The sequence below is a fragment of the Crotalus tigris genome, unplaced genomic scaffold (assembly GCF_016545835.1).
Source record: "Crotalus tigris isolate CLP2741 ecotype Arizona unplaced genomic scaffold, ASM1654583v1 scf7180000024310.2302065, whole genome shotgun sequence".
Classification (NCBI taxonomy): Eukaryota; Metazoa; Chordata; class Lepidosauria; order Squamata; family Viperidae; genus Crotalus; species Crotalus tigris.
In genome coordinates, this window is record NW_024100482.1 from 198,700 (window position 1) to 225,615 (window position 26,916).

Genomic DNA, 26,916 nt, shown 5'->3' on the forward strand with positions numbered 1-26,916 from the left:
TTAGGGACGAAAGGAAAAACATTCATAAAGGAACAACTGTGTGGATAGTGATTGGGAAAAGGAGAAGGAGAAATGCAAATTACCACTCAAACCCAATGGGGGGAATGGATTAAAGGATAGGAACAACCAGAGAGGTAGGGAGCTTGCTCTGCCTACCCCAGAATCCAATGAAAGAAGGTAGATGAGGATATACACGCAATTAAGAGGAGCTGGAAGAAACAAACCACCAAAGTACAATTTGACCAATTAGGTCCGATGACGAGATCAAGGAGCCGGGTGCAGACTCCGGCTTGCTTATAAGAGCCTCTCTCACTCCCTGGCGCTCTTGCCCTGATGATGCCGGCAGGTGACAGCGAAAGCTTGGCGTTTTTAAATTAAACTTTTATAGTTTTATTACCTTGGTGTTCTCCTGGGCATGTTTATAGTATAAATAAAAATGCGACCACCAGGAGAATATAAATATAAAAATATACTTTATTAAAAGCTGCCGAGGTTTCGTTTGGGAACTCCAAACATCATCAGGGCTAAGAAGCCAGTAAACAATGATGACTTAAATGGGTTTGGCTGACATTTGCACCCGGCTCCTGGACCGCGTCACTGGTCCCGGCCGGTCAATTTGTGTTCCAGATGTTTCTCTGTTACTCTCCTTGCACCTCCTTCTAGCGTTCCTTCGGATCACTCCTCCCACTCCTCCATTGCTAGCACCCATCTCCTCCAAAACCCCTTCATCTCCTCTAAAACCCCTTCATCCTTCTTTCCTCCCATAATATTAACTCTCATCCCCTTCCCCTTTTCATTGTCCACGCTGGATGCCGCGAAAACCTCAGAAAACAAATACATACACACACACACACACACACACACTCATTCATTCATTCAGAACTGAACAAGCATCTTGGATGAGAAGTGAAACACCTTCAAGGAAAAACAAAGTCCAGTGGCCTTTTGAAAAATCACATTTGGGTCATAGGGTTAGAAAATGCTGCTGTGGGAACCTGAGCCCCCACAGTATTCTGTGTTCATTTAAATTCACTGGTGAATAATTTAAAGGATCCTGTTTACTTTTTAATATAAGGGAGAGATATAAATTGTCTTTGTGTGGGTAATGTTAACGTACAGCTGCCAGTGAACAGATGCTTGGAGTTCTTAAGTGGATATTTTAGTCTACCAGAAGTTACAGAAGTGAAAATCCAAACTTTTTTCTCCCTTTCATTTACACTCCCACCCATTCTTTTAAAATTGATTTTCTGACAAGATTAACACTAAGCCTGTCTCGCTATTTTTATGTAGTTCCCCCACGTGTGAGAATTCCTTATAAATACTTAATTTACTTTGTGCTAATTTTTTTGTGGTTTGGGAAGGGGGCAGGGACTGAGTGTTCATGATGATTGATGGTGGTGGTGATGATGATGGTGATGGTGATGATGGACTATTTTAATATAAAGGTCTTAAATAAGCTTCATTTATTCTTCTGAGCCCAATTCATTCCAACATTCACCCCTCTATTAATATATTAATACAGTTGTTACCCAGGTGATCAATCTAAAACATTAATATGTATAAAGTAAGAACTACATAGAGCCTACAATTTATTAGATAAGATGTAAATATGTAAATATTTGCTTTCATCAGAGCAACATAGTGCTACTGTAATCGTATCAGAGCAAAGGTCCCACTTAACAAGCCACAAGTAGGATCTGTCACTTTGGCTACTGTGAGGTCCTTGGTGCTCTCCAAGCTTGGTTGTTTTCTTGCAGACGTTTCATTGTCAAACTAGATAACATTATCAGTGCACTGATGATGTTATCTAGTTTGGTAATGAAACATCTGCAAGAAAATAACCAAGCTGAGAGAGCATCAAGGACCTCACAGCTTCAAATATTCTCTTCTGTTTTTGACTACCCTATTAAAACATGCTCTGTAAACATGTACATTTTTATTCACACGCACAGATCAAAAAGGAAGAAAAAAATGAGTGTCCTTTTCCTCTTCAACTGGATGAAAAGGGTTTGGGAGATTTCAAGGAACTCTTTATGGGAGAACCTTAGCTCTTCCAGTGCCATGTTTTGAATATTATTTGCAGATCATTGTGTCTGCAGTGATTCTCACAAATTTTCACACTTGGTTCTGGCTTTTCAGTCTACTTTTAGTGTGTGATTTTTGGCCATCAGTCTGTCTTCCCATTTCCCAACATTCATGTTGGGGCAAAAATAGGAGAAGGAAGGTGTATTAAGTATGTTCACTACCTTGGGTTACTTATAAAGTAATACAGGTGGGATAAAAAACTATCAAATAATGGGAGTGAGAGAGAATAGAATAGCGGAGTATAGAGAATAGAATAAAGACTGAGTATAATGTATATGTATTTCATATCATAGTGGCAAAGATTTTGTTGCTGTTGCTCAGTATCTCATATATATCTATTTCTGCCTTTCCTGTGTATTAGTGGATCATCAGCCCCAATCTTATCTGAATGGCTGGTTTGACTTAGATAGTTGATGTGATTCAGTGATTTGAACTGATTCAGAAAATAGAATTGCATTGTTTCTGTCTTCCAAATCACCAAGCCTGTTCAACGACATTTGCTTCAGTTTTTTGATTCAGAGGATTGATTCTTTTGAAATTGAGCGTATGAATTGAAAACTTTGAACAAGCTAGTGGGTTCACTGCTGCTTCTTGGCTTCTGCTTTCTGTTCTTCTGTTCGGTTGTTGTTGGTTTCATGCATTTGTTTTCTTTTTAGCAAAATCTCAACTGTACAGATCTCCATTCAGCAGTCTATGTATGTAATGGACAAAATCTGAATTTGCCAAATGCAGCTCCTTTTTCAGAGTTTTGTGCTCTGCACATTGCAGAATTTTACCAATATTTATTTGCTGATAGGCACCAATAGAAGTCACAATGATGTAAAAATCATGAAAATGGTAGAAATTGCTTATTTGATACTTAGTTGATTTGATATGTAACCTGTGTTATTTGTGTGGTAACTTCATCACACACACACACACACACACACACACACACACACACACACACACAGAGTCTCTTGTTCTCCCCTGTAGATGCCCAGGCAGTCACTCTCTTAGATTGTATCTCTGAAATTAGGTGGCCAAAATTCTTTTCCTCTTTTTCTATTTTTGTTAAAAATAAGCCTTCATAGCCATTTTCCTTAAATTTCTTCATTTCTCCCAAACTGGGGAAAAAACAGTCACAATCTGTGTATTCCCTAGAAACCAAACGAATAATGCAGTAATGAAGACAAACATGTGGTCTGTGACCTCATAATATTTGTTCATTCTTGGTGTAAATCAAGATCTCAGAATCTTCCAAGAACGTGACTTCGTGTTTTATGTTTGCAAGTGTGCTTTCACAATCCTATAGGTTCTTGCATTTCTAAGATGATGGATAGAAACACACATACAGGCAATAAACAAATAAACATTGCCTGGTCAATGTTTTGACCAGTCTTATAGTAGGGAAAGTGATGTCAAAACAGCCCTCAGTCTTTGGTTAATCTGTTGTGGTACCAAAACTGTAAAACTTGGTAGATTGTGGTTTATAATTCTAAGCACTGTTTATAATTCTAGCATTATTCCAATATTTGAGGGGCTCCTAACAAAGACGAGGGAGTCAAGCTATTTTCCAAAGCACCAAAAGACAAGACAAGAAACAATGGTTGGAAACTAACCAAGGCGAGACGCAACCTAGAACTAAGGAGAAATTTCCTAACAGTTGAGAGCAGCTAACCAATGGAATTGCTTGTCTTCTGAAGTTGTGGGTGCAGAGATAGCTCAATAGACTTCTTTGATAAAAGAAAAAAACACAAGTATGTTTGTTGCTGCTTAGAAACCGCTTCTGGACTTTGTGCTTGAGGTGAAAAAAAAAAGAAACCTTGATTTTGGATTTTACTGATTAGATAGATCGTTGTTGGAGAAATGACTAGTTTATACTATTATGTAAAAGTAAAAAGTTGAGGTTTGATGTTACTATTTTATTCTATTGCACCAAAGGGAGTCGGAAGTCAATGCCTTTTCTTCCTTTTCCCCTTCTTTTCTAAAACTTTTCCCTTTTTTTCCCTATTATTTGCTTTTGTATTTTATATTATAATAAAATAATAAAAAGGATTAACTTTGGGGAGAAAAAAAAATAAAGAGAAGTTGTGGGTGCTCCATACTGAAGGCTTTCAAAAAGAGACTGGATAACCATTTGTCTGAAATGATATAGGGCAGGGGTGTCAAACTCAATTTCATTGAGGGCCGCATCAGCATTGCGGTTGCCCTCAGGGGGCCGGGTGGGTGTGGCCAGGGTGGGTGCGGCCTACTGGGTGGGCGTGGATGGAGTGGGTATGGCCTACTGGGTGGGTGTGGCCAGTTCTACATCGTTCGCATCAAGGGGGCCTGTGGGGGCCTGGGCAGGAGTGGGACAGATCTGAGGGTCTCTGGCAGAAGGAGGTGGGACCAGGGCAAGTGCCAAGGCATGGTCCACTGGAGGAGCCTCATTGTTCCTCTCAGGCCATTCGGGGGGGGGGGCTTATGGAGCTAAGACTGAATGGGTTTCAGCATAGATGGCCACCACAAAATTGTACATTGGCTCCTGGCTGGCCTGGGCCAGGGCCAAGGCAGTGGGGGCCGTTCCCTCACTGTTTCCAGGATGGCTTCACGGGCCACATGATACCACTTCGCGGGTCGCATCCGGCCCCCAGGACTTGTGTTTGACATGTCTGATATAGGGTCTTTTGCTCAAGCAGTGGGCTGGACTAGAAGACTCCAAGGTCCCTTCCAATTATTCTACTATGTTCTAAGTGTAAACCTCCAAACATCACTCAGATCCCCACCTTTAAAATCCATCTTATCTAAAACTTAGAAATGAGGGCTAAGAGAAAGCATATGCCCTCTCTCATGCCTCTATTACTCTCCCCACATCTGTTCCAAAAATGTACCTATTTGGAGCTAGTCTCTCTAGCTATGTGAATCTGTAATAAACTGAGTGGGTTGAAAGCTCTATTAGAATAAGTCACAGGGACATAACATTTGCTTTTAAAGTTTGATTGTTTATTCTGAGCAAAAAAATGAGCCTTTTTGGTGCAGGCTTTGAAGTTGGACACAGAAGTGTTTGGGCATTCAAACTTTAAAGCCGAAAGGTTCAAATCCCAATATATTTCTGTCTTCCTTTAAGGCGTGCTCTTTTGCTCTCTGTTCAAGTGCTTTTATTGGGACCTATTGAAAAATACACTGAAGTTGACATTGAAGTGTGATGATCTCAGTTGCGTGTATGTGTGTGTGTGTTTTTATATCCGCCTTTTTAAAAAGTTATGCTTAAAATTCATAGCACTTTCAAAGCCTGATAAAGGAGCCTAATTTTCCTGCTTGCTTTGTTCAGTGTAATATATTTTTCTCAATCCATTTCAAACAGCTTGTTTTTCCATTTCAGCAACTTTCCTGCAAGTTTGGTAGACAATAGGTTTTTTATTAATAAAATTACTTAACAACTTATTGCTGACACTGGAAAGTAGCAAAGTTAAATCGGGTTTCTGGAAATATCTGTATCTTATACAATATTACTTGGGAGGAGTGGGAGGGGATGCTGGAAAGCATTTGATGCTGCAGTTTTGTCAAAGCTAAGCATTGGTGTATTTTGTTCAAAATAAAATCAGTATTTTGATGGGAGGCCAACGGAAACCATAATCATTGGATTGGAGAAAGGGGTGTTTCACTTCAAAGCAGTGGCAAAATAGGCAAATAATAACTTTATTTAATACATATACTGGGAGGTCCTTGGTGCTCTCTGAGCTTGCTTGTTTTCTTGCAGACGTTTAATCACCCTAACTAGGTAATATCATCAGTGCTAGTAAAGGGTGCTGTTTGCTGTCAGGTTATATTCGGGTGTCTTGCCCTGTCTGTGTGGGTGGGGGTGGTCTTAGAGTCTTTGGTTCTGCTATTTACTAATGGCTCTTTGGAAGTTTCTCGATTGGGGTATTGCTTACTTGATTGTTGGTCTGAAGGTGACCTTGGAGTTAATTTATGCTGATCTGAGTGCTGATTATTGGGGGAGAGATGCTGGAGTCTTTTTCCTTTTGGGGTTGCTTGATTGTCTCTTTTACATAATCTATAGATGTTGTTAATGTCTGTGTATCTATTGATAGCTGGTTTGTCTGAGTGCCAGGCTTCTAGAAATTCACTGCCATTTTTGGATTTGGCATGGTCTAGGATTGTCACGTTTTCCCAACTGAAACTATGGTTAAATCTGTCTATATGCTGTGAAATTAAAGCATTTTCGTCCAAAATTAATAAATGAAGAATTATTGAATAAGAACAGAATATAGTTGAGAAATGTAAGACTTTAATTACGGAAATAATATGCTTAAATAAGAGAAATTAGGGGCACCCGGATAGTAAATAATATGTCTGCCTAAGTTTAAATATTTGGAAATTAATAAAGCTAATGAGGGAAGTTAGCCCAGAGAAGGAAATATTAAAAAGGGCAGAAAAATATATTTTTCCCCAAAAGGACTTTTTAAAACCAAACCTGGCCCCAAATCTATCTCTCTGCCCCAAGCAAGACTTTAGCCCCATACAAATGCAGATGTAAAACCATCAGAAAGTTGGAGCCAGAGCAATCAAGAAGACAAAAGAGAAGATCTGCATACCCCACCCAAAGGAGTCATTAGCCCCATCACCTGGGAAGCAGGATATGATAATAGGATTAAACCACAGATATCAAGGCCTAGACACTCAGAAACAGCCTCAAGGTTCATGCCACAGGAACAGGAAACTATTCCAAACAAGGCTAGAGGGGGTATAAAAACCTACTACTCCATGTGCTTATGTAATCTTCTTCCCAAAGCAGTCGCCATGTTTGCTTATTTATTCCTGGCTTGGATGAACCAGGATGAAGACTTGACTTCTAACACTAAAAACAGGATTTTATTGGATAGATAATGAGTTGTTGATAACTTTTATTGGTTAATGGAATTTTTATTTAGGAATGTGTTAACGAATGAATTTAATTTGGAAATGTATTAACTTGATTATACTATTCTAACTGATAGAGAGGGAAATCTTGAGGAGTATTATTTGAGCTGTATATTTATAATGTTATTGTATTTAATCGATTACCCTATCTCCACGTTGGTTCTTAAATGTCGGTGTGAAAATGGAAAACCAATAAAATTGTTTTGGGGGAAAAAAAGCATTTTCATCCTGCCTTTTGATGAAAGGCACTCCTTACTAGCACTGATGATGCTACCCAATTAGGGTAGTAAAACGTCTGCAAGAAAACAAGCATGCTCAGAGGGCACCAAGGACTCCTCATTTCAAGCCTGATCTACAAATTTCTCCTTCATTGGTAATACACATACTGTAATAATAACAATTTTTCTTTCGTTGCTTTCATCTTTTAGATTGCAATGATGCGTAGGGGATATTTATAATGGCAACAATAGTAGTTTGTAGTGAGTTTGATTTAAGAGATAGCTTCACCATTCTGTGTAAAGAGTGCCCAAAATAGTTTTCATAAAAATCATAAAAAAGGCTCCCCCATGCCAAAAATTTTAAAACCATGACACCTAAAGAGAAAAAAAAGTTTGGGGTAACCAAGAAAACCCAGCCACCAATTTTTAAAGGCATACAGATAGTCCTCAACTTTCAACCATTTATTTAGTGACCGTTCAAAGTTACCGTGGCACTGGAAAAAAGAGACTTTTCACATGACCGATGCATGACCGATCCTCATGGTCACGTGATCAGAATTTGGATGTTTGGCAACTGGCATGTATTTATGACAGTTGCAGGGTCCCAAGGTCATGTGATCACCTTTTGCGACCTTCTGACAAGCAAGGTCAACGGGGAAGTCAGATTCACTTAACAACCCTGTTACTAACGTAACAACTTTAGTGATTCACTTAACAACTATGGCAAGAAAGGTCATAACATCAGGCAAAACTCACTTTACAACCATCTTGCTTAACAGTGGATATTTTGGTCTCAATTGTGATTGTAAGTCAAGCACTCCCTGTATAGTGGCTGTCCTACTGGTAAAGTGGAATGGAATCATTCAAGGACTGGGAGAGATACACAGTCTTTTGGCAAAAATTGTAAGCCACACCGAGTTGCTTTGGATAGTGAGATGGGTGGCCTATAAATTTAATAAATCAAATCAAATAAGAATAAAATAAATTCAGGAGCTGTTGAATTGATACGGCTTAAATTACATTTACTTCTTGTCCTGGATTTGACATGGAGTATAGTCTCCAATGTCCAACTTTTTGTCTCTATCTGTCATGTTCCTTGACTTCAGCAAATATTTCTGTGCACGTGGATTGCACAGGCAGAATCCATCTGGGAATCACACCGAAAACCAGACCCTAAGCCATAGAGCTCACTGTAGGAAATACAGGTAATCCTTGACTTACAACGGTTCATTTAGTGACCGTTCAATGTTGCAATGGCACTGAAAAAAGTGACTCAAGTCCACTTTTCACACTTACGACCATTGCAACATCTCTGTGGTCACGTGTTCAAAATTCAGACTCTTGGCAACTGGCGTGTATTTATGACGGTTGCAGTGTCGCTTTTGCGACCTTCTGACATATAGCAAAGTCATATGGGGAAGCCAGGTTCACTTAACATCCGTGTTACTAACTGAACAGCTGCAGCAATTCACTTAACAACTGTGGCAAGAAAAATTGTAAAATGGGCCAAAATTCTCTTAACAACCTTTTTGCTTAGCAATAGAAAGTCTGGGCTCAGTTGTGGTCATAAGTCGAGGACTACTGAAAACCTGCTGTCTCTTCAATACCTAAAAATGTTTCAGATTTGGAACAGCCACAAAATGATGACCTCCACTTTAGAACTCCTTCTTCCTTTGTGTTTTATTTTCCTTTCTTCCACCATGTTAGGCCCTGAACGAAGCCTTTCCTTCGCACAGTCTGGCAGAATACAGGCCTGTTAACGCTGGGCCCACCAAATTTGGATTTTCCTTAGAGAAATTGGAAGAGATGCCAAGGTGATAACATCCGGCTGGTCGCTCTGCATTATTTTAAATTGCAGACTTGGTTCTTATTCTTTATTAAGAGTAAAGCAATGGAATCATTCAAGGACTGGGAGAGATACACAGTCTTTTGGCAAAAATTGTAAGCCACACCGAGTTGCTTTGGATAGTGAGATGGGTGGCCTATAAATTTAATAAATCAAATCAAATAAGAATAAAATAAATTCAGGAGCTGTTGAATTGATACGGCTTAAATTACATTTACTTCTTGTCCTGGATTTGACATGGAGTATAGTCTCCAATGTCCAACTTTTTGTCTCTATCTGTCATGTTCCTTGACTTCAGCAAATATTTCTGTGCACGTGGATTGCACAGGCAGAATCCATCTGGGAATCACACCGAAAACCAGACCCTAAGCCATAGAGCTCACTGTAGGAAATACAGGTAATCCTTGACTTACAACGGTTCATTTAGTGACCGTTCAATGTTGCAATGGCACTGAAAAAAGTGACTCAAGTCCACTTTTCACACTTACGACCATTGCAACATCTCTGTGGTCACGTGTTCAAAATTCAGACTCTTGGCAACTGGCGTGTATTTATGACGGTTGCAGTGTCGCTTTTGCGACCTTCTGACATATAGCAAAGTCATATGGGGAAGCCAGGTTCACTTAACATCCGTGTTACTAACTGAACAGCTGCAGCAATTCACTTAACAACTGTGGCAAGAAAAATTGTAAAATGGGCCAAAATTCTCTTAACAACCTTTTTGCTTAGCAATAGAAAGTCTGGGCTCAGTTGTGGTCATAAGTCGAGGACTACTGAAAACCTGCTGTCTCTTCAATACCTAAAAATGTTTCAGATTTGGAACAGCCACAAAATGATGACCTCCACTTTAGAACTCCTTCTTCCTTTGTGTTTTATTTTCCTTTCTTCCACCATGTTAGGCCCTGAACGAAGCCTTTCCTTCGCACAGTCTGGCAGAATACAGGCCTGTTAACGCTGGGCCCACCAAATTTGGATTTTCCTTAGAGAAATTGGAAGAGATGCCAAGGTGATAACATCCGGCTGGTCGCTCTGCATTATTTTAAATTGCAGACTTGGTTCTTATTCTTTATTAAGAATAAAGCAACGTTAAGCAATCTGAGATTATTGGGAGATAATGGCATCCTGAGGGTGTTTAGAGCATAACTGAAACATAAAGATTGCGATTACACCATGATTGCTATGCTGTTTATTATTCTTTACTGCTTAATAATGACTCTCTAATATTGTTCTTGTCTATAGCCAGCTAAATACTTTGCTCCAGTTTTAATCACATAAATGGTTGCCATTTACACGTTCCAGAAATGCTTTTTTTAGTTTTTTCCCCTTTTTTCCTTATTATGCTGGCAGCAAAAGGAAGTGGTAACATGGAGCATACTCTCATATGGATTTTCTTAATAGATGTTGCCTATCAACATTTGTCTTTTCGATTGTTACTTCCAGTCCAAAATAACTTCCCAAAACAAGTCTGCTTTGGTTGTGGTACAGTATCAGAAATAGCAAATAATCTGCATTTCCTTCGCTTGATCTTTCCTATGTTTTGGCAGCTTTTACCTCTCATTTTAGGATGTTGTTATATTGTTAAGGCATCAGGCTAGAAAGTGGGAGACTCTGAATTCAAGTCCTGCCATGGCCATGAAAACTGGCTGGGTGTCTTTAGGCCAATCACTCTCTTTCAGTCCAACCTATTTCACAGAGTTGTTGTTGTGGGAAAAATAGGAAGAGGAAGATGTGTTGGATATGTTTGCCGCCTTGAGTTATTTATAAAAATAATAAAGGCGGGCTACAAACAAACAAACAAAAGGATGAATGGTTGCTGGAATTGTGTATGTCTAGTTTAATGAAAAGAAGAACTAAGGGTGGCATGATAGCAATGTTCTAATATCTCAGGGATTGCCATAAAGAAGAGGGAGTCAAGCTATTCTCCAAAGCACCTGAGGGCAGGACAAGAAGCAACGGATGGAAACTAATCAAGGAGAGAAGCAACCTAGAACTAAGGAGAAATTTCCTGACAGTTAGAACAATTAATCAGAGGAATGGCTTGCCTTCAGAAATTGTGGATGTTCCAACACTGGAAGTTTTTAAGAAGAGATTGGACAACCATTTGTCTGAAATGGTATAGGGTTTCCTGCCTGAGCAGGGGGTTGGACTAGAAGTCCTCCAAGGTCCCTTTCCATCTCTGTTATTCTGAATGAATGAATATTCTCATTATATGTGGTAGAATTAATTTCTGATTCACTGGTAAAGCCAAATCCTTCAAAGCCATGGAAATTAAAAATGGCCTGTTGACCTGACATCAAATGGACTTTTGAAACAGAATCTCCTTGACTGAGTTCTGGTCTCAATTATATCTAGGCCAGATTGCAGCCACAGGATAGTTTAAGGAAGACTTTGGGAAGATATTTGAAGCTCTAAAGCTTGACCTACGAACTCAAGACAAGAGTTGGGTGAATCCACTAAATCAACGGAATCTGGCTTCCATAAATGAATAGTGCAACTCTCCTGCAATCAGCTGCAATACGGTAGTTTGCAGTAAGCCTGGAAAAAGTCATATAGAAAGCCTGCCAAGTTTTTAAAAAATCCTGTCCACTGAAATGAGAATGTTGGAGAGAAGACTTGGAGAGTAGCTTTCCATACACGATACCATTTTTGATCTGTTGAAGACATTTCTGATTCACAAATTCATAACTAGAAAGAACTTGTGACTTTTTCTTAGGTTGGGGCTCTAGATTTAATTATTGAGGCTTCCTGATTACATGCCTAGGTATTCTTGCTTTTTGAAAGGATAGCTTTCCATCTGAAAGTTTTTCTACGCTCGAGTTCGCAATAAAGATAAAGATCTGTTAAAAAAAGAAAGTAAAACACCTTGAAGTTGCCTATCCATATTTAGCACCTGGCTAGCAGACAAGCACCTAGTTTCAAGGGCCAGGTTGGCACACTCTCTGAGCTATGGTATATTTAACCCTTGCTTATTGAATTAATCACAATTGCCTGGATTTGTACAACATGCCAAACTAGGGGTAGGCAACCTTGGCTCTTTTATGACTTGTGGACTTCAACTCCCAGAATTCCTGAGCCAGCATGGCTCAGCATGGAAACCTCTCTCTTTCCCTCAGCATGGCTGGCTCAGGAATTCTGGGAGTTGAAGTCCACGAGTCATAAAAGAGCCAAGGTTGCCTACCTCTGGCCTAGGCCACCTTATGACTCATGGACTTCAAGTCCCAGAATTCCTGAGCCAGTTTGGCTCAGCTTGGAAACCTCTCCCTTTTCCCTCAGCATGGCTGGCTCAGGAATTCTGGGAGTTGAAGTCCACAAGCCATAAAAGAGCCAAGGTTGCCTACCCCTGTGCTAAACCATAAACCCTGTTTAAAACTGGCTTGTGTAACACAGTAAACTAAAACAAACTATGTTTTGGCATAGCATGCTCATTAACCCCTCCCCAGTCTCTTCAGTATGATGAGATGCATTATATTTCAGATTCAGTTATGGAGTTTATTTTCCAACATGCTTCTGTGCAAATACGTTAATATGTGTACTTTTAAGGTAAATCTGGCTTCTTTTGTCCTCCTTTGTGTGATGCAGAGTTTTTGTTCTCAAAATACCACCTTATTATGTGCCTTGACAGGTTGGGTTTCATTTGATGTTATTCCCAGTCTTCACTTTTGCTCTCGATACATAGAATTTATGTTGCTGCTAATCACAATGGCTTCCCACAAGGAAATCAAACTTTGACCCTTTCTTCTTTGCCTAAACTTTGTTCTTTTTTTTCTTACCAACCTGAGAAAAAAAGAAAAAAAACATTGACAGGTGAATTATATAGTTAGAAACACCTTATTTATAAAGCTAATATGAAATATGTTTAAGAGCCTCCATTTTAACAGCAAAGCTTCCTTTTCTCTCCCTCTCCCTGTTTTCATTAGAGAAATATAAAATGTTAATAGTACCTTTATATTGTAAAGCTCCGTGCCAGCATCCATCTTCAGAGTTCTTTACGGTATTCTGCTAGGAAACTCTCGCTTGAATCATAAATAGAATTTGTTCCATAAAATAAAATAGACCATTGTTTTCATTGTTAGAAGATGCTGCTAAATTGGCTGTATTTTGATAATCACATCGAAGCCGATTATTCTGTTAATAGCCTTAAGATATTATTTTATTTTTAAAAATAAGTGTTTCACTATAATCCTAATACTACTATTTAAAAAAAATCCTTTCTTGTTTCTGCAAAGTCTGAATGAGATTTTCAAAATTGAATAATAATTTGATCCGTTAATCTTTCGAAGCTAGTAATTTTATTTTCCCCTCTTTGCAGTCTCCGAGGCTTGCAAATGAATAGAGCTTCATTACTGGAGCCTGCATTTAATAACCTTTATCCATTATCTTGTAATTAAGACTCCTTGTAACGAATCATGAGGACAATGCAAAAATACATAGTACATTTCTTTAATGAACTGGAAAATGTTCATCTTGTTCTATTTAGTAATGAGTTGCTGAATAGTCGTTAAATCCACTGGAGAATACAGCGAGATGGATTTTGAAGACTATCCTGAGTTTGTGGTTAATCTATTAGAATTAAAATTTCATCTTCTATTTTTATCAACAGCCGATTAGAAGCCCTTCTGTTTGACCAAATTGATTATGAGACCCCTATACAAGGGCAGATGTTGTTTAATGGAAGTTTTTAATGAAACCATACCATTGAGATTTCTAATTATCAGAATTATAAAAGCTTTGACTTACCTTACTCCGATAGGAGGAAGTGGGAGATAGAGGTGGGAGACTTAAACAAAAGGGCTTAAACTCTGCAATTTTTTTTTAAAAAAAATGAGGGGAGGGAGAACATACGAGTTGATGCAAAGAAGTTTGCTTTTCCTTTCTAACGAGGAAACTTTCTCGTTTCATCCATGTTAAGAAAAGCTCAGCAGGGCAGCCAACATAGCGAAGAGGTGGAAGACATGTTTTGTATACCTAAAAATCTCTGGCATAACCATGCAAAATAAGTATTTCAAATGTCAATGATATGGAAGGTCTTACCGGTTTAGAAAATATTGGGATTGAATCTAACATGGTTGTCTGTAGCATTGGTTCTCAAACTGTGGTCCGCAGGCCAATAGGGGGGGGGGGCAGTGGATAATGTCATCACAGGGGATCTGCAAAGGCTTGAAAAAAACGTTATGATTTAAATCTTGAGTTAAGTTTTGGGTGTCCATGGCCATGTTCCATTTAAGGTATTTAAAGGGGGTCCGTGGTGAAGAAAAGGTTGAGAACTACAGATCTATAGCCCATGAGCCGTGGTGGCGCAGTGGTTAGAACGCAGTACTGCAGGCTACTTGTGCTGACTGACAGCTGCCAGCAGTTCTGCAGTTCGATTCTGACCTGCTAAAGATTGACTCAGCCTTCCATCCTTCCGAGGTCAGTAAAATGAGGACCCAGATTTTTTTGGGGGGGCAATATGCTGACTCTGTAAACAGCTTAGGGAGGGCTGTAAAACACTTTGAAGCAATATATACATCTAAGTGCTATTGCTATCTATAGGATTCTTAGGAAAGTTGTCTGGATAATTTAGTTGTCAGAAAGTTAGCTGGATAATTTCTGAAAGTATATCAAAGACAAAAGCAGCAAAGTTAGTTCCAGGTTCAGTCAGATGACGCTTTTTCTTTATTAGACTTCTCTGCTGTAGCTCCTGTCCTCTGGAACATTCTTCCTTCAGAGATCAGGATGGCTCTGCTAGCCTTTTGTAAGGCTGTGAAGACCTGGTTATGTGCCCAGGCCTGAGATCTCAGTGTGTTTAGGGCCCCATTTCCTGGTTGTACTAATGTTTATGGTTATAATTTTCTTGGTTGAAAAAAGCACTGATTGTACGGTGTTTGGTGTTAATGGCTTTTACAACTGTGCATCCAAGTTTTGGTCACCACGATATAAAAAAGATGTTGATACTCTACAAAAACTGCAGAGAAGAACAACGAAGATGATTAGGGGACTGGAGGCTAAAACGTATAAGGAACAGTTGCCGGATTTGGGTATGCGTAGTTTAATAAAATGAAGGAGTAGGGTTGACATGATAGCAGTGTTCCAATATCTAGAGTGCTGCCACAAAGAAGAATAGAAAATAGGCGTCAACTTATTCTCCAAAGCAACTGAAGGGTGCTTTGTTTTGATTTCCAATGGATGGAAACTAATCAAGGAGAGAAGCAACCTAGAACGAAAGAGAAATTTCCTGACAGTTAGAACAATTAATCAGTGGAACATCTTGACTTCAGAAGTTGTGAGTGCTCCAACACTGGCGGTTTTTAGGAAGAGATTGGACACCCAGTCTGTCTGAAATGATATAGAGCAGTGGTTCTCAACCTGTGGGTTGGGACCCCATTTGGGGTCGAATGACTATTTCACGGGGGTCGCCAAATCACGCTGTCCGCCATTTTTTTCCCTTTTCCCTAGCTGTCCTACTCCCTCTTATTGGTGGCCACACCCACTTGGGGGTCACCACAACATGGGGAACTGTATTATGGGGTCACGGCATTAGAAAGGTTGAGAACCACTGATATAGAGTCTTCTGCTTCAGCAGAGGGTTAGACTAGAAGACCTCCCAGATCCCTTTCAACTCTGTTATTCTGTTATTAATCACCCAGAGTCCCTTGTCTGAGACAGGTGGCTGTAGAAAATAAATAAATGCTGACTTTTGAAAAGGAAATCAAAATGGAGTAGAGAAAGATTTTTGGCTGGCAATTCTGAACTGAAGCGATTTTCCGTCACAACTTTTATTGCAAATTCCATTATTTCCTGCCTTTTAAAAGAGAGGGGAATCAGTGTTGAAAACAAACCTTAAATCCAGGAGTTCTGATACTATATTTTGCTGACATAAAGTTTTCTCCTCCTTCTTTTTTCCAAGGTTCTGATTTTATCAAGACATCTACAGGAAAAGAAGCGGTTAATGCTATTTTCCCAGTAGGCCTGGTCATGGTGAGAGCTATCAGAGACTACTACTTGAAAACTGGCTATAAGGTAACATAATCGCTCATCGTTTTGAAAACAGTTTGCTCAAAAAGAAAAAAAAAGTGAAATGTTTAAGGTTTTTAATAAGACTTTTTCATAAGATTTTTCGTTATAAGATTTTTATCCTTCCCCTCTTCTAGGGATGTGTTGTTCTTCCTCCTGCATTTTAGTCCCCGAATGCGTATCTTAGGCTGGAAGACAATGGTGGGAAGACAAAATAAAATAGAACGCCTTGGAAAAAATTATTTTTCTGTGTTGCATACATCTTTCCCATGTTTTTCCCACGTGCATCCAGGTAACCCTCAACTTGCAACAGTTCATTTAGTCTTCATTTGACTATTCAAAGTTAAAGCAGCACTGGAAAAGTGACTTATGACGGGTTTTCAGACTTACGACTGTTGCAGCATCCGCATGGTCACGGGGATACTGCAATGGTCATAAGTGTGAAAAATGGTCATCAATCGCTTTTTTCAGTGCAGTGTAACTTTGAACGGTCACTAAACAAACAGTTGTAAGTCGAGGACTACCTGTAGGCCACTGAAAGTCAGCCATTTTCTTGCCGAAGTTTGGTAGTATTTCTTGGAGTGTTGGAAAGCTCTTTATGGTCTCATGGCATAGAAGAGGAGGACTCCTTTTCTACATACATGTAACATAGCTTTCTTAAAGAGGCCAATCAAACAGGCTGTCAAAGCAAGGAAGAGATATGAGTGGTCTAGGAGCTATAGATCAGTGTTTCTCAACCTTGACAATTTTAAGGCATGTGGACTTCAACTCCCAGAATTCCACAGCCAGCGATGCTGGCTGTGGAATTCTGGGAGTTGAAGTTCACATGCCTTAAAATTGTCAAGGTTGAGAAACACTGCTATAGAAGTTGACTACCAGCTTTTTGCTGCATCTTGTGATGATGTTAACCTGTGGATTGTCTTTCTCCCCCTAAATTACACAAATGTGGTCACTCCTGAGCAAAATTGGAATGGAAGTTGTTTCACACTAGCTACCTTTAAGCCAACCTCGTGCACTCATGATATCTCTGTTAGGACTTCACGTAGTTCTCCACATCTCAGCAACAATGCATTTCAGGATAAAATACCTGACCCCATAAATGATTCAACGGAAGATCTTAAGCATTTCTCTTCCTAGAATCTTTGGCCTCAAAATTGACTGTTTCCAAGAAAAATAAAACAAAAAATCCCCACCATTGGGGAAACCACGCACGATAAACATGACAGTTTTGAAGGATTAATCACTTACAAAGATACATATTTCCCGATCAAAGAAGTGAAGCTAGACACACGGCCATTTTTCATTCATTTTGTTCATGCATTTTTCATCCAGAATCCATTGAGAAAGCTTTTACAATTTTGGCCTAGTTGGCCTTACAAAAAAAAATCACTTAGATTGCCTATTTGATATGTGAACAAATGACACCTGAGGACCATACTCAGTGGCATCCATTACAAGACACAATTATCTCAAAATGTCTTGCGTGGCAGGTCACTGCATAAATGACATCACGCTGTGCACATAATTCCCCTCATTCTTCTGTAGATACCTATGTTCATGGGGCAGTTGTTCTTTATCCTTTGAGCTGTGGCAGAGTGATGCACTTATGAATTGCTTCATACAGATAGTCCTCGACTTACATAGTTAGTGACTATTCGAAGTTACAATGACATTAGAATAGGCAGATAGATAGAGAGAGAGAGAGAGAGAGAGAGAGAGAGAGAGAGAGGGAGGGAGGGAGGGAGAGAGAAATACACAGAAATACAGGAATACAGAAATACAGAACAGAAATACAGGACACATGGATAGGGTAGGGTAGAGTAGAACAGAATAGAATAGAATAGAATAGAATAGAATAGAATAGAATAGAATAGAATAGAACAGAATAGAATAGAATAGAATAGAGAGATTGGAGAATAGAATAGAATAGAATAGAATAGAATAGAATAGAATAGAATAGAATAGAACAGAATAGAATAGAATAGAATAGAATAGAACAGAATAGAATAGAATAGAATAGAATAGAATAGAACAGGACCTTGGAGAACTGAAGAAGCTTCTTGGATAAGAAGCAAAACGTCTTCAAGTAAAAACAAAGAAAGTCCAGTTGCCTCTTGAAAAAACACCTTTGTAATGATTCCATTTCTCATTCACTTAAAAGAGGATTCATTGGGCAGAAATTTAAAGTTCTCTTAACCAAAAGAATCCAGTGCATGTGCTCACTCTGGAAACAATAATAATGAGAAATAGTTGTAAACGGAGTTTATATCCTTTTATTAGACAAAGATCATTTTATCATTGACAAGAGATGTCTAAATGCTTTCTTTAACAAACCAATTCGGCTCCCACACAGATGCTTTTCTACTAAGGCATTGGCTAGTAAAAACAGGTTAATGTAGAAATTAAACGTCTCGCAGGGATGGAAGTGGGCTGCAGACTAACATTTATTGAATGATAAGCTGTTGCAGCAATATAGAAAGTATTTGGCATAATAGGAAATAATCTCTTTTTTTTCCCCTGTCATCACTGAAGGACACACACAAATTGGTTTTTCTGTTGGGGAATTCCTAGCCCAGAGAAACTTATTACTTTTAATAATATAAGGTGATGAGAAAAAAAAATCCCAGGCAGATGAACTTATTAAACAAAATAATGAAATGCTGTGAAACCGCATAGAAATAGTAGCCAAATCTTTTATGGTTCTAGGACAAAACATGCCATTACAGTATGGATAATGGCTCATTTGGGGAGAGGAGAAATGGAATTATTTGTGGGAATGTGAATGTTTCAGGTGGCAAAATAAGGTAAGGTCAAGTTCCAAGGCCTTACAGGCTGAGTTGCCATTTTATATATAATACAGATGCAATGTACTATTAGTACTACTAAGATCAGTTTACTGCACCACACAAACAAAATTTACGGATATTTCAGAAGCAGCTTTGTATGCAGGAGCAAATGAAAGAAAATCCAAGTTACATGCATGAAGCCTCTTCTACAGGGGAAGGCAATATGGCAACTTTATGACCTGTGGACTTCAACTCCCAGAATTCCTATGCTGGCTCAGGAATTCTGGGAGTTGAAGTCCACAGGTCATAAAGTTGTCATATTTACCCACCCCTGCCGAAGACAAACCATAGATGTATTTGAACCATGTTCTTCCTTCTGCCTCCTTTTTTTTTTTTTTAAGCACTTTGTCATCTCTTTTTCTGAAATGGAGGCAGTGGTGGGATCCAGCCGGTTCGTACCATTTTGGCAGAACCGGTAGCTAATTTGTTGTTGCCCAGGCCCAGAATGGACTTCCGGAAGTGGCATCCACACAGAGAACTGGTTGTTCACCTATTTGAATCCCATCACTGCATGGAGGCTACCATTTCTTACAGGCCACCCAGTGCATTCAGGGATAAAGTTGGTAAGAAGTGGAAATACAGAAATTCAGATCAAGGGTTGATGTTCATGAAGGTTATTTATTGTTTCCGAGAGTAGAAGAAGCTTGGCTTCATTGGCCGGCAATGGGAACAAAAAGCTTTCTCCTTTCGTTGAGCTTGTTCTTTTTAGTGCAGTTGAAAAGGATGTTGGGAGTTGTAGTTCAATAGGGACTCATCTTCATGTGCTGCTTACTAGTAGAATAAAGATGCTTTAACAGCTGCTTTTAAGGGACATGTCCTTGTTATGTTATATATGACTCACCTATTCTGGAAGCCTAGAGGGCAAAACCACCAAAGATAGCCCTTCAGAATTGGAGCAGAAGGACCCACCTTTGTTGAGTCAATGAAAGTACATACACCAAATCCAGAAATTATTTTGCAGACTAGAACTTTCCTTTGGATTGATTTATCGCTAATAAGAGCAGAAAAGAGAAGTAGCTTTTTGTACTCATGTCAGAAGCACCAAGGTGGCTCCAGGTTGAAAGGATTTGCTGGTGAGGTCACCATTGCCTTGAAGATGCCTTTCATGTCCCCAGCAGGAGCTGGGGGGAAGGAGGAGAGCTCAACCCCGCCCCACAGCAGTTCTCGGGTCTCAAACACGGGCTTGCTAACCTCCTGCCTAGCGTTTCAACCACTCAAGCCACTGTGCTCCTTAAGAGAAGTAGTAATGGCAATCTAGTAGTTTTGGTTCTCTCTCCTCCCTGAGGAATTCCGAATTTCGGAAACTGGAGGATTCATAGGTGCTCCAAATCAGAAAAGAAGGGAAATTTCCAACTCTTCATCTTCTGGCTGGTGGTGCCGTATTCTTTTAATGCCTCACTGCTGTCTGGAATATTCTTCTACTTCATATCTCGGAGTCCTACTGGACAATCACCTAAATATGAGCCAGCAGTGTGCTGCAGCTGCCAAAAAAGCCACCACAGTTCTAGGCTGCATTAACAGAGGGATAGAATCAAGATCATGTGAAGTATTAATACCACTTTACAATGCCTTGGTAAGGCCACACTTGGAATACTGCATCCAGTTTTGGTCACCATGATGTAAAAAAGATGTTGAGATTCTACAGAGTACAGAGAAGAGCAACAAAGATGATTAGGGGACTAGAGGCTAAAACATATAAGGAACGGTTGCTGGAATTGGGTATGTCTAGTTCAATGAAGAGATGGACGAGAGGGGACATGATAGCAGTACAAAGAAGAGGGAGTCAAGCTATTCTCCAAAGCGGCAGAAGGCAGGACAAGAAGCAACGGATGGAAACTAATCAAGGAGAGAAGCAACCTAGAACTAAGGAGAAACTTCCTGACAGTGAGAACAATTAACCAGTGGAACAACCTACCTCCAGTAGCGGTGAATGCTCCAACACTGGAAGTTTTTAAGAAGAGACTGGACAGCCATTTGTCTGAAATGGTATAGGGTTTCCTGCCTGAGCAGGGGGTTGGACTAGATGATCTCCAAGGTCCTTTCCAACTTTATTGTTGTTGTTATTATTATTATGATTATTATTATAATAATATTCAGGAGGTTATTACTATTAAGTGCCTTAGATCAGAGTTCCCCAACCTTTTCAACTTTGCGGACTGGTGGGGGCAGGAGAGAGAGGATAGTTCCGTGTATGTGGTGGGCAAGTATGTGCACACGGCTGCCCACTGCTCACACGAGTGGGGATGCGCGCACATCCATGCTTGCTCGCCAGTTCCAAAAGAATCAAGGCCCGGTAGTGGGCCGGGGCCCAGGGGTTGGGCACCCCTGCCTTAGATGTCTACTGTGAACTTTCACCTCTGCCCTAGGTGTGAACGCCACGTGTGAGTTTTATTCACTCTTTCGTTCCCCTCACTTTTTAATATATAGTTCATTCCAAATCTTTTAAATTTACTGCAATTTTATTCGTTGCATTTAAATACTTCTTCCCAGCTAACTTGCTGTGCCATTTTTCAAGATTTTCAATATTAGAAAGATATTTCTTCTTTAAAAGTAAACTCTCTGGTTCCCCCCCAAATTGGCTTTGAGGCTTTTAGTGCTCATATAATACATGCTGTATCTCTCCCCAGATGTCTGGAGCTCCATGGTTATCAGGTTCTACTCTCTGCTTCCATTTATATTTTTAGTGATTTTCTTTTATTTAGTTGTGTGTTTCTTCTTGTCATTATATTTTATTACCCTATAAGCCACTTTGTGCACCTGCATTTTGGAGAGAGAAGGCAGGAAAGAAATCCTTCTGTAAATTAGACACACACACACACACACACACACACACACACACAATGTTTAGATAGATGCATGCATTTATATGCAAATTCCTATTTGCTGTACACCTGCAATGACTTCTTTGGAGTCTAACATAATAGTTATTTCTTTTTTTTTAAAAAAAAAAATCTTTCCTAAGGTTGGATTTAAACCTGCAGGAGGCATTCGCAAAGCCAAAGAGGCCTTGATCTGGCTTTCACTGATGAAGGAGGAATTGGGAGAGGAATGGCTGAAACCAGAACTCTTTCGCTTGGGTGCCAGTACTTTGCTGGGAGACATCGAAGGAGAGGTGAGATTCGAAGCGCTGCCTTTCAGCGGGAAGGTTCAGCTTACTCAACGTGTTTAACCCTTAATCTGGGCCAACATAGCACAATTGTTGGCTTAATAGAAAGTATGAGGGGCTGCCACAAGGCAGAGGGGGCCAGGTTGTTCACCAAAGCACCAGAGGGAAGGACGCGAAACAATGGTTGGAAACTGATCAAAGAGAGAAGCAAGCTGGAATTAAGGAGAAACTTCCTGACAGTGAAGACAATTAACCAGTGGAACAGCTTACCCCCAGAAATCGTGGGTGCTCCATCACTGGAGATTTTTTAAGAAGAAGTTAGGCATTCACCTGTCTGAGATGTTATAGGTTCTCCTGCTTGAGCAGGGGTCTGGACTGGAAGACCTCCAAGGTTTTGTCCTGTTCTGTTCTACTCTACTCTTCTCTTCTCTTCTCTTCTCTTCTATTCTATTCTATTCTATTCTATTCTATTCTATTCTATTCTATTCTATTCTATTCTATTCTATTCTATTATTCTATTCTAATATTCTATTCTATTATTCTATTCCATTCTATTAATTCTATTATTCTATTCTATTCTAATATTCTATTCTATTCTATTCTATTCTATTAATTCTATTCTATTAATTCTATTATTCTATTCTATTCTAATATTCTATTCTATTATTCTATTCTATTCTATTCTATTCTATTCTATTCTATTTACTACTACTATTATTATTACTACTACTACTACTACTACTACTACTACTATATTCTGTCAAGAGCGAAAACCTGACAGCTACATGCCTTATTGTTTTCATCTTGTCATTAGAGTTAAGGTGGGGGGGGGGAGATGAGACTTCAAATGGGTTGGTTAGAGAAATGAAACCTCTCCAGTTCTGCAGATATTTATTGAGACAAAGGTTTATGGAAACTTTTCAAGGACATTCTAACTGCTGTGAAGAAGGTTCTCAAAACAATGCGAAGGGGACATCTGGGAGGTTTGGCAGGGAATGTCATTGTTATGTGCTTTGGTTAGATATCTTGGGATTTTAGAGTTAGTTTTCCTTTGCCTATACCATGTCGTGTATTCAATAAAACAGTAGGATTTTCAGAAATGAAGGAAATCCTGGATTTTACTTGGATATTCGAGCTGGAGGCTGACAATGTATTTGCTCGGATTAGTAAAGCAGTACAGAGCTGAGAGGCTTTGAGTGGTCAAAGGCAACCATACAGCCTCTTGACTTCTAGGGAGGAGGCAGTATTGATATCCTCGATTTATGACCACAGTAGAGCCTGGAATTTTGGTCATACGTCATTACTGTCATAAGTTGAGGCACCAAGTTGCTAGATTCGATTTTACAATTTTTTGTGAAGGTAAGTGTAAAGTGAGTCATTAAGCGTGGGCATTTTTTTTTGCTGGAAACTAGCAAAACTGGCATGGCCATGTGATCATGAGATGCTACAGCCAGTCATCAATGAGAGCCAATTGCCAAATGCCCAAACACAATCATGTGATCACTGGTAGGGAGGGGGGCAATCATAATTTCAAGGATGGGTCTTAAGTAGCTTTTTAAAAAGTCCATCATACCTGAACGGTCATTGTTAAATGACAGGTCATAAGTGAAGGATTACCTCAATGGAAATCCAACAGTTGCTTTGCTCCCCACTCCAAAATCTCCCCAAATCCCGGAATGGCTTTGAAGCTTTGGGCCTTCCAAGTAGGTTTTCAAGTATGGGGAACCCATTTAGAAAGCGGAACAAAATCCCATCACGGAAATCCAGTCGTTTGCTGCCAAACTTTGAAGGAGAAAAAGGTGGATGGCCATACAAACGGTGGAATCAAGAATGTGACTATACTATAAGGATGCTTTAGATCAGTGTTTCTCAACCTTGACAATTTTAAGGCATGTGGACTTCAACTCCCAGAATTCCACAGCCAGCAATGCTGGCTGTGGAATTCTGGGAGTTGAAGTCCACATGCCTTAAAATTGTCAAGGTTGAGAAACACTGCTTTAGATCTTGATACGAATGGCAGACAAATAAAATAAATGAACGCTTTCACCCAGTGTTTTTCAACCGTGACAATTGTACGAAGTGTGACCTTCAACCGACTGGAAAATTCTGGCAGCTGAAGTCCCCACATCTTCAAATTGGCAAGGTTGACAAACATTAGTTTAGTCCAGGCGTAGGCAACCTTGGCTCTTTTATGACTCGTGGACTTCAACTCCCAGAATTCCTGAGCCAGCCATGGCTCAGCTTGGAAACCTCTCCCTTTCCCCTCAGCATGGCTGGCTCAGGAATTCTGGGAGTTGAAGTCCACAAGTCATAAAAGCGCCAAGGTTGCCTACCTCTGGCCTAGGCCTAGGCCGCTTTATTACTCGTGGACTTCAACTCCCAGAATTCCTCAGCCAGCATGGCTCAGGTTGGAAACCTCTCCCTTTCCCCTCAGCATGGCTGGCTCAGGAATTCTGGGAGTTGAAGTCCACGAGTCATAAAAAGAGCCAAGGTTGCCTACCCCTGGATTAGTCAAAGCAGAAATCTTGGAGGTTCTGCTGAAAATGGAAGAAAAAGCTGAACTCAGCTGGCTGTCAGTGCAAGACACTCCACTTAGATAGGGCTCAAAATCAAGCTTTGCTTTTCTCCCAGCTAGATTAGCATAGACATTAAGTCGCTAGTCTGGCATCATTGTCTTTGGACAATGCTCCCTTGGCTAAGACATAGAAATGAACACTGCCCCCTAGAGCAGGATTCCCCAACACCAGGTCTGTGGACCTGTACTGGGCCATAGTATGCCAGCAACCGGTCCGCACAAAGGCAGCACACAAACCCACGCCTCCTCCGATCCGTGGAAAAACCTCTGTCCACGTAACCGGTCCCTGATGCCCAAAAGGTTTGGGACCTCTGCCCTAGAGTCAGAAACAACTGGGCAGGTGAAACCTTTATCTGTAACCTAACTGTACATGATTGTTGTGAATTAGAGAGAGTCCTACATATCCCATTTTTCATGGAGAGAGAAAATTGCCAAATAAATGTAAGATGAAGCATACCAGGTGAAACAAAGAGTATCAGCTCATATTTCCTTTTTAAAGAGAATGGCTTTAGATAAGGCATGTTCTTAATCAGTGTGAATAATTAAGTGTCTATCCGCTGGGTCCATCTTTGCATTAACCTACCCATGATTTGCCAGTTTTATTATACTGGTTTAATTTCTGCTCTCTTTATTTCCATTGCACAGATTTATTATCATGTGACTGGCAGACATCCAGCTTCCTATGACCTGCCCATGGCTTAGACCAGTGACTGATTCGTGCTGTGAAAAAGAGAAAGAATGAAACAAACAATGTCCTGGAATTTTTTTCATGATACCTCGTCCTTACTAAGTGCTTACAAAACGGATTAAAACTGTGGTGCCTCCATTTTACAGTTTCAGTGTTCTTTGAATGTCCCAAGGCCCAGGTGAATAAATGCAGGAAGCTTTGAATGTTGAAAATTTGTACCGCTAATTTTGCTGTAAGGGCATACGTTGACTTCAGTCTTGATTTCAGAAAACAACTGAGAAATGATTATTTTGGTGTGAATTTTGTACTTAAAATTAAGCATTTGTGAATTGTGATATATAAATAAAGTATTCCAAAACATGATGGTCAGTATTGGAATGGATCTTGATAAAAGCACCTCAGTGGTTCAGAGTTTTAAAATTATGATATTTAAGTTATTAAAAAGTATATGAATCCAAACTGGTGTATGTTATAAGGGAAGGATGTAACTGCACACCAATCTTGCAGTCCTGACTAGGAGTGTGGTCAACCAATCAAGCCTTCTTCACATTAAGAAATAACAAATAACGATTATTTAAATAAATTATTTAAAATCTCTTCTTTCTTCTCCCCTCCACTGAATGAGTCATCACCACAAAGCCTTATGGTTCCTATAAAGATCCAAATTTAGTCCCTTGCTATTAAAGTAGTAATTCTTACAATTGCTGATAGGGTGATGATGTCTGTGCTAATTTGGCCCAGAAAATATCTGACGCTTTTTCAGTACCGTCACGTCCTGCTTGTTGTATGTATGAGAGAATTCAGACAACCGGCTACCAGAATCTCAGATAACTGGCTATGTTGGAGGCTGTAGGGAACAGCTCTTGAAAGGTTGATAGTTTATGGCCTCTTCCAGTTTTAACTTTTTGGATTAAAAATTCCCATCAGTATCATGCATTTGAATATAACCAAGTCAGACTATTTGAAGGATTGTCTTTTCCTGGTCATATCTACCCAACCCAGAGCAGAGAAACAGGGATGCTACAGGTCGCCTCTTCCAAGATGGTCCATCAAGCAGGATCAAGAAGAAGGGCTTTCTCCATAGTGGCTCTCTCAGTGTGGAACATCATCCCCACAGAGATAAGATTGGCCTCCACTTGACACTGAAAACCTGATTTTGCCAACGGGTCTAGGGACTTCAGAATGGGATGGAACCTATCAAATGGCACATCTGATTGTTGTCGTCAGGGAAGTGGAGTGGGGAGGGTTTATTGCCTTTTTATTATTTTTATATTAAGAGTGAATTGGACGGCCATTTAAGTTTTCTTAAATAAATAAACTCTCATCCTTGGGCTACAAGGTTTAGCATGGGCCAGCCAACCTGGCCACCCATACTATATAATAATGGGGGCTATAGTCTAGCTGCTGTAGCCAGGTTTTTTGGGGGTGTGTGTCAGCCCTCATGCTTCCAACTGTTCCAGTTTTTCAAGCCAAATGGAAGAGGCACAGTTTTCACAGGTAAGTTTTGAAGTTGTGAGCAGTTGAAATTGTATTAGTTTCCCAGCTATCCATAAGTAGCTACTTCACATTCTACAGTCAGATATAAAGGAATCTTTGCCTATGGGAAGCTTCAACACGAAATAGCTTCCCTGTTCTTTTACTTTTTGAAGGATGCTCCCTATATATAAGATGAGAG

General features: G+C 39.8%; 1 protein-coding gene across 1 annotated transcript in view; it reads left to right on the forward strand.

Annotated features, from left to right (window-relative positions):
* The window catches only part of DERA (deoxyribose-phosphate aldolase), a 53,385-nt gene extending 27,781 nt beyond the window's left edge, over window positions 1-25,604 (forward strand). The window contains exons 7-9 of the mRNA XM_039324930.1: window positions 15,920-16,032; window positions 21,835-21,984; window positions 25,199-25,604. Coding sequence (XP_039180864.1) covers window positions 15,920-16,032; window positions 21,835-21,984; window positions 25,199-25,255 — 320 coding nt within the window. The 3' untranslated portion in view covers window positions 25,256-25,604. The remainder of the gene's footprint in view (window positions 1-15,919; window positions 16,033-21,834; window positions 21,985-25,198) is intronic.
* Window positions 25,605-26,916: the final 1,312 nt, after the last annotated feature.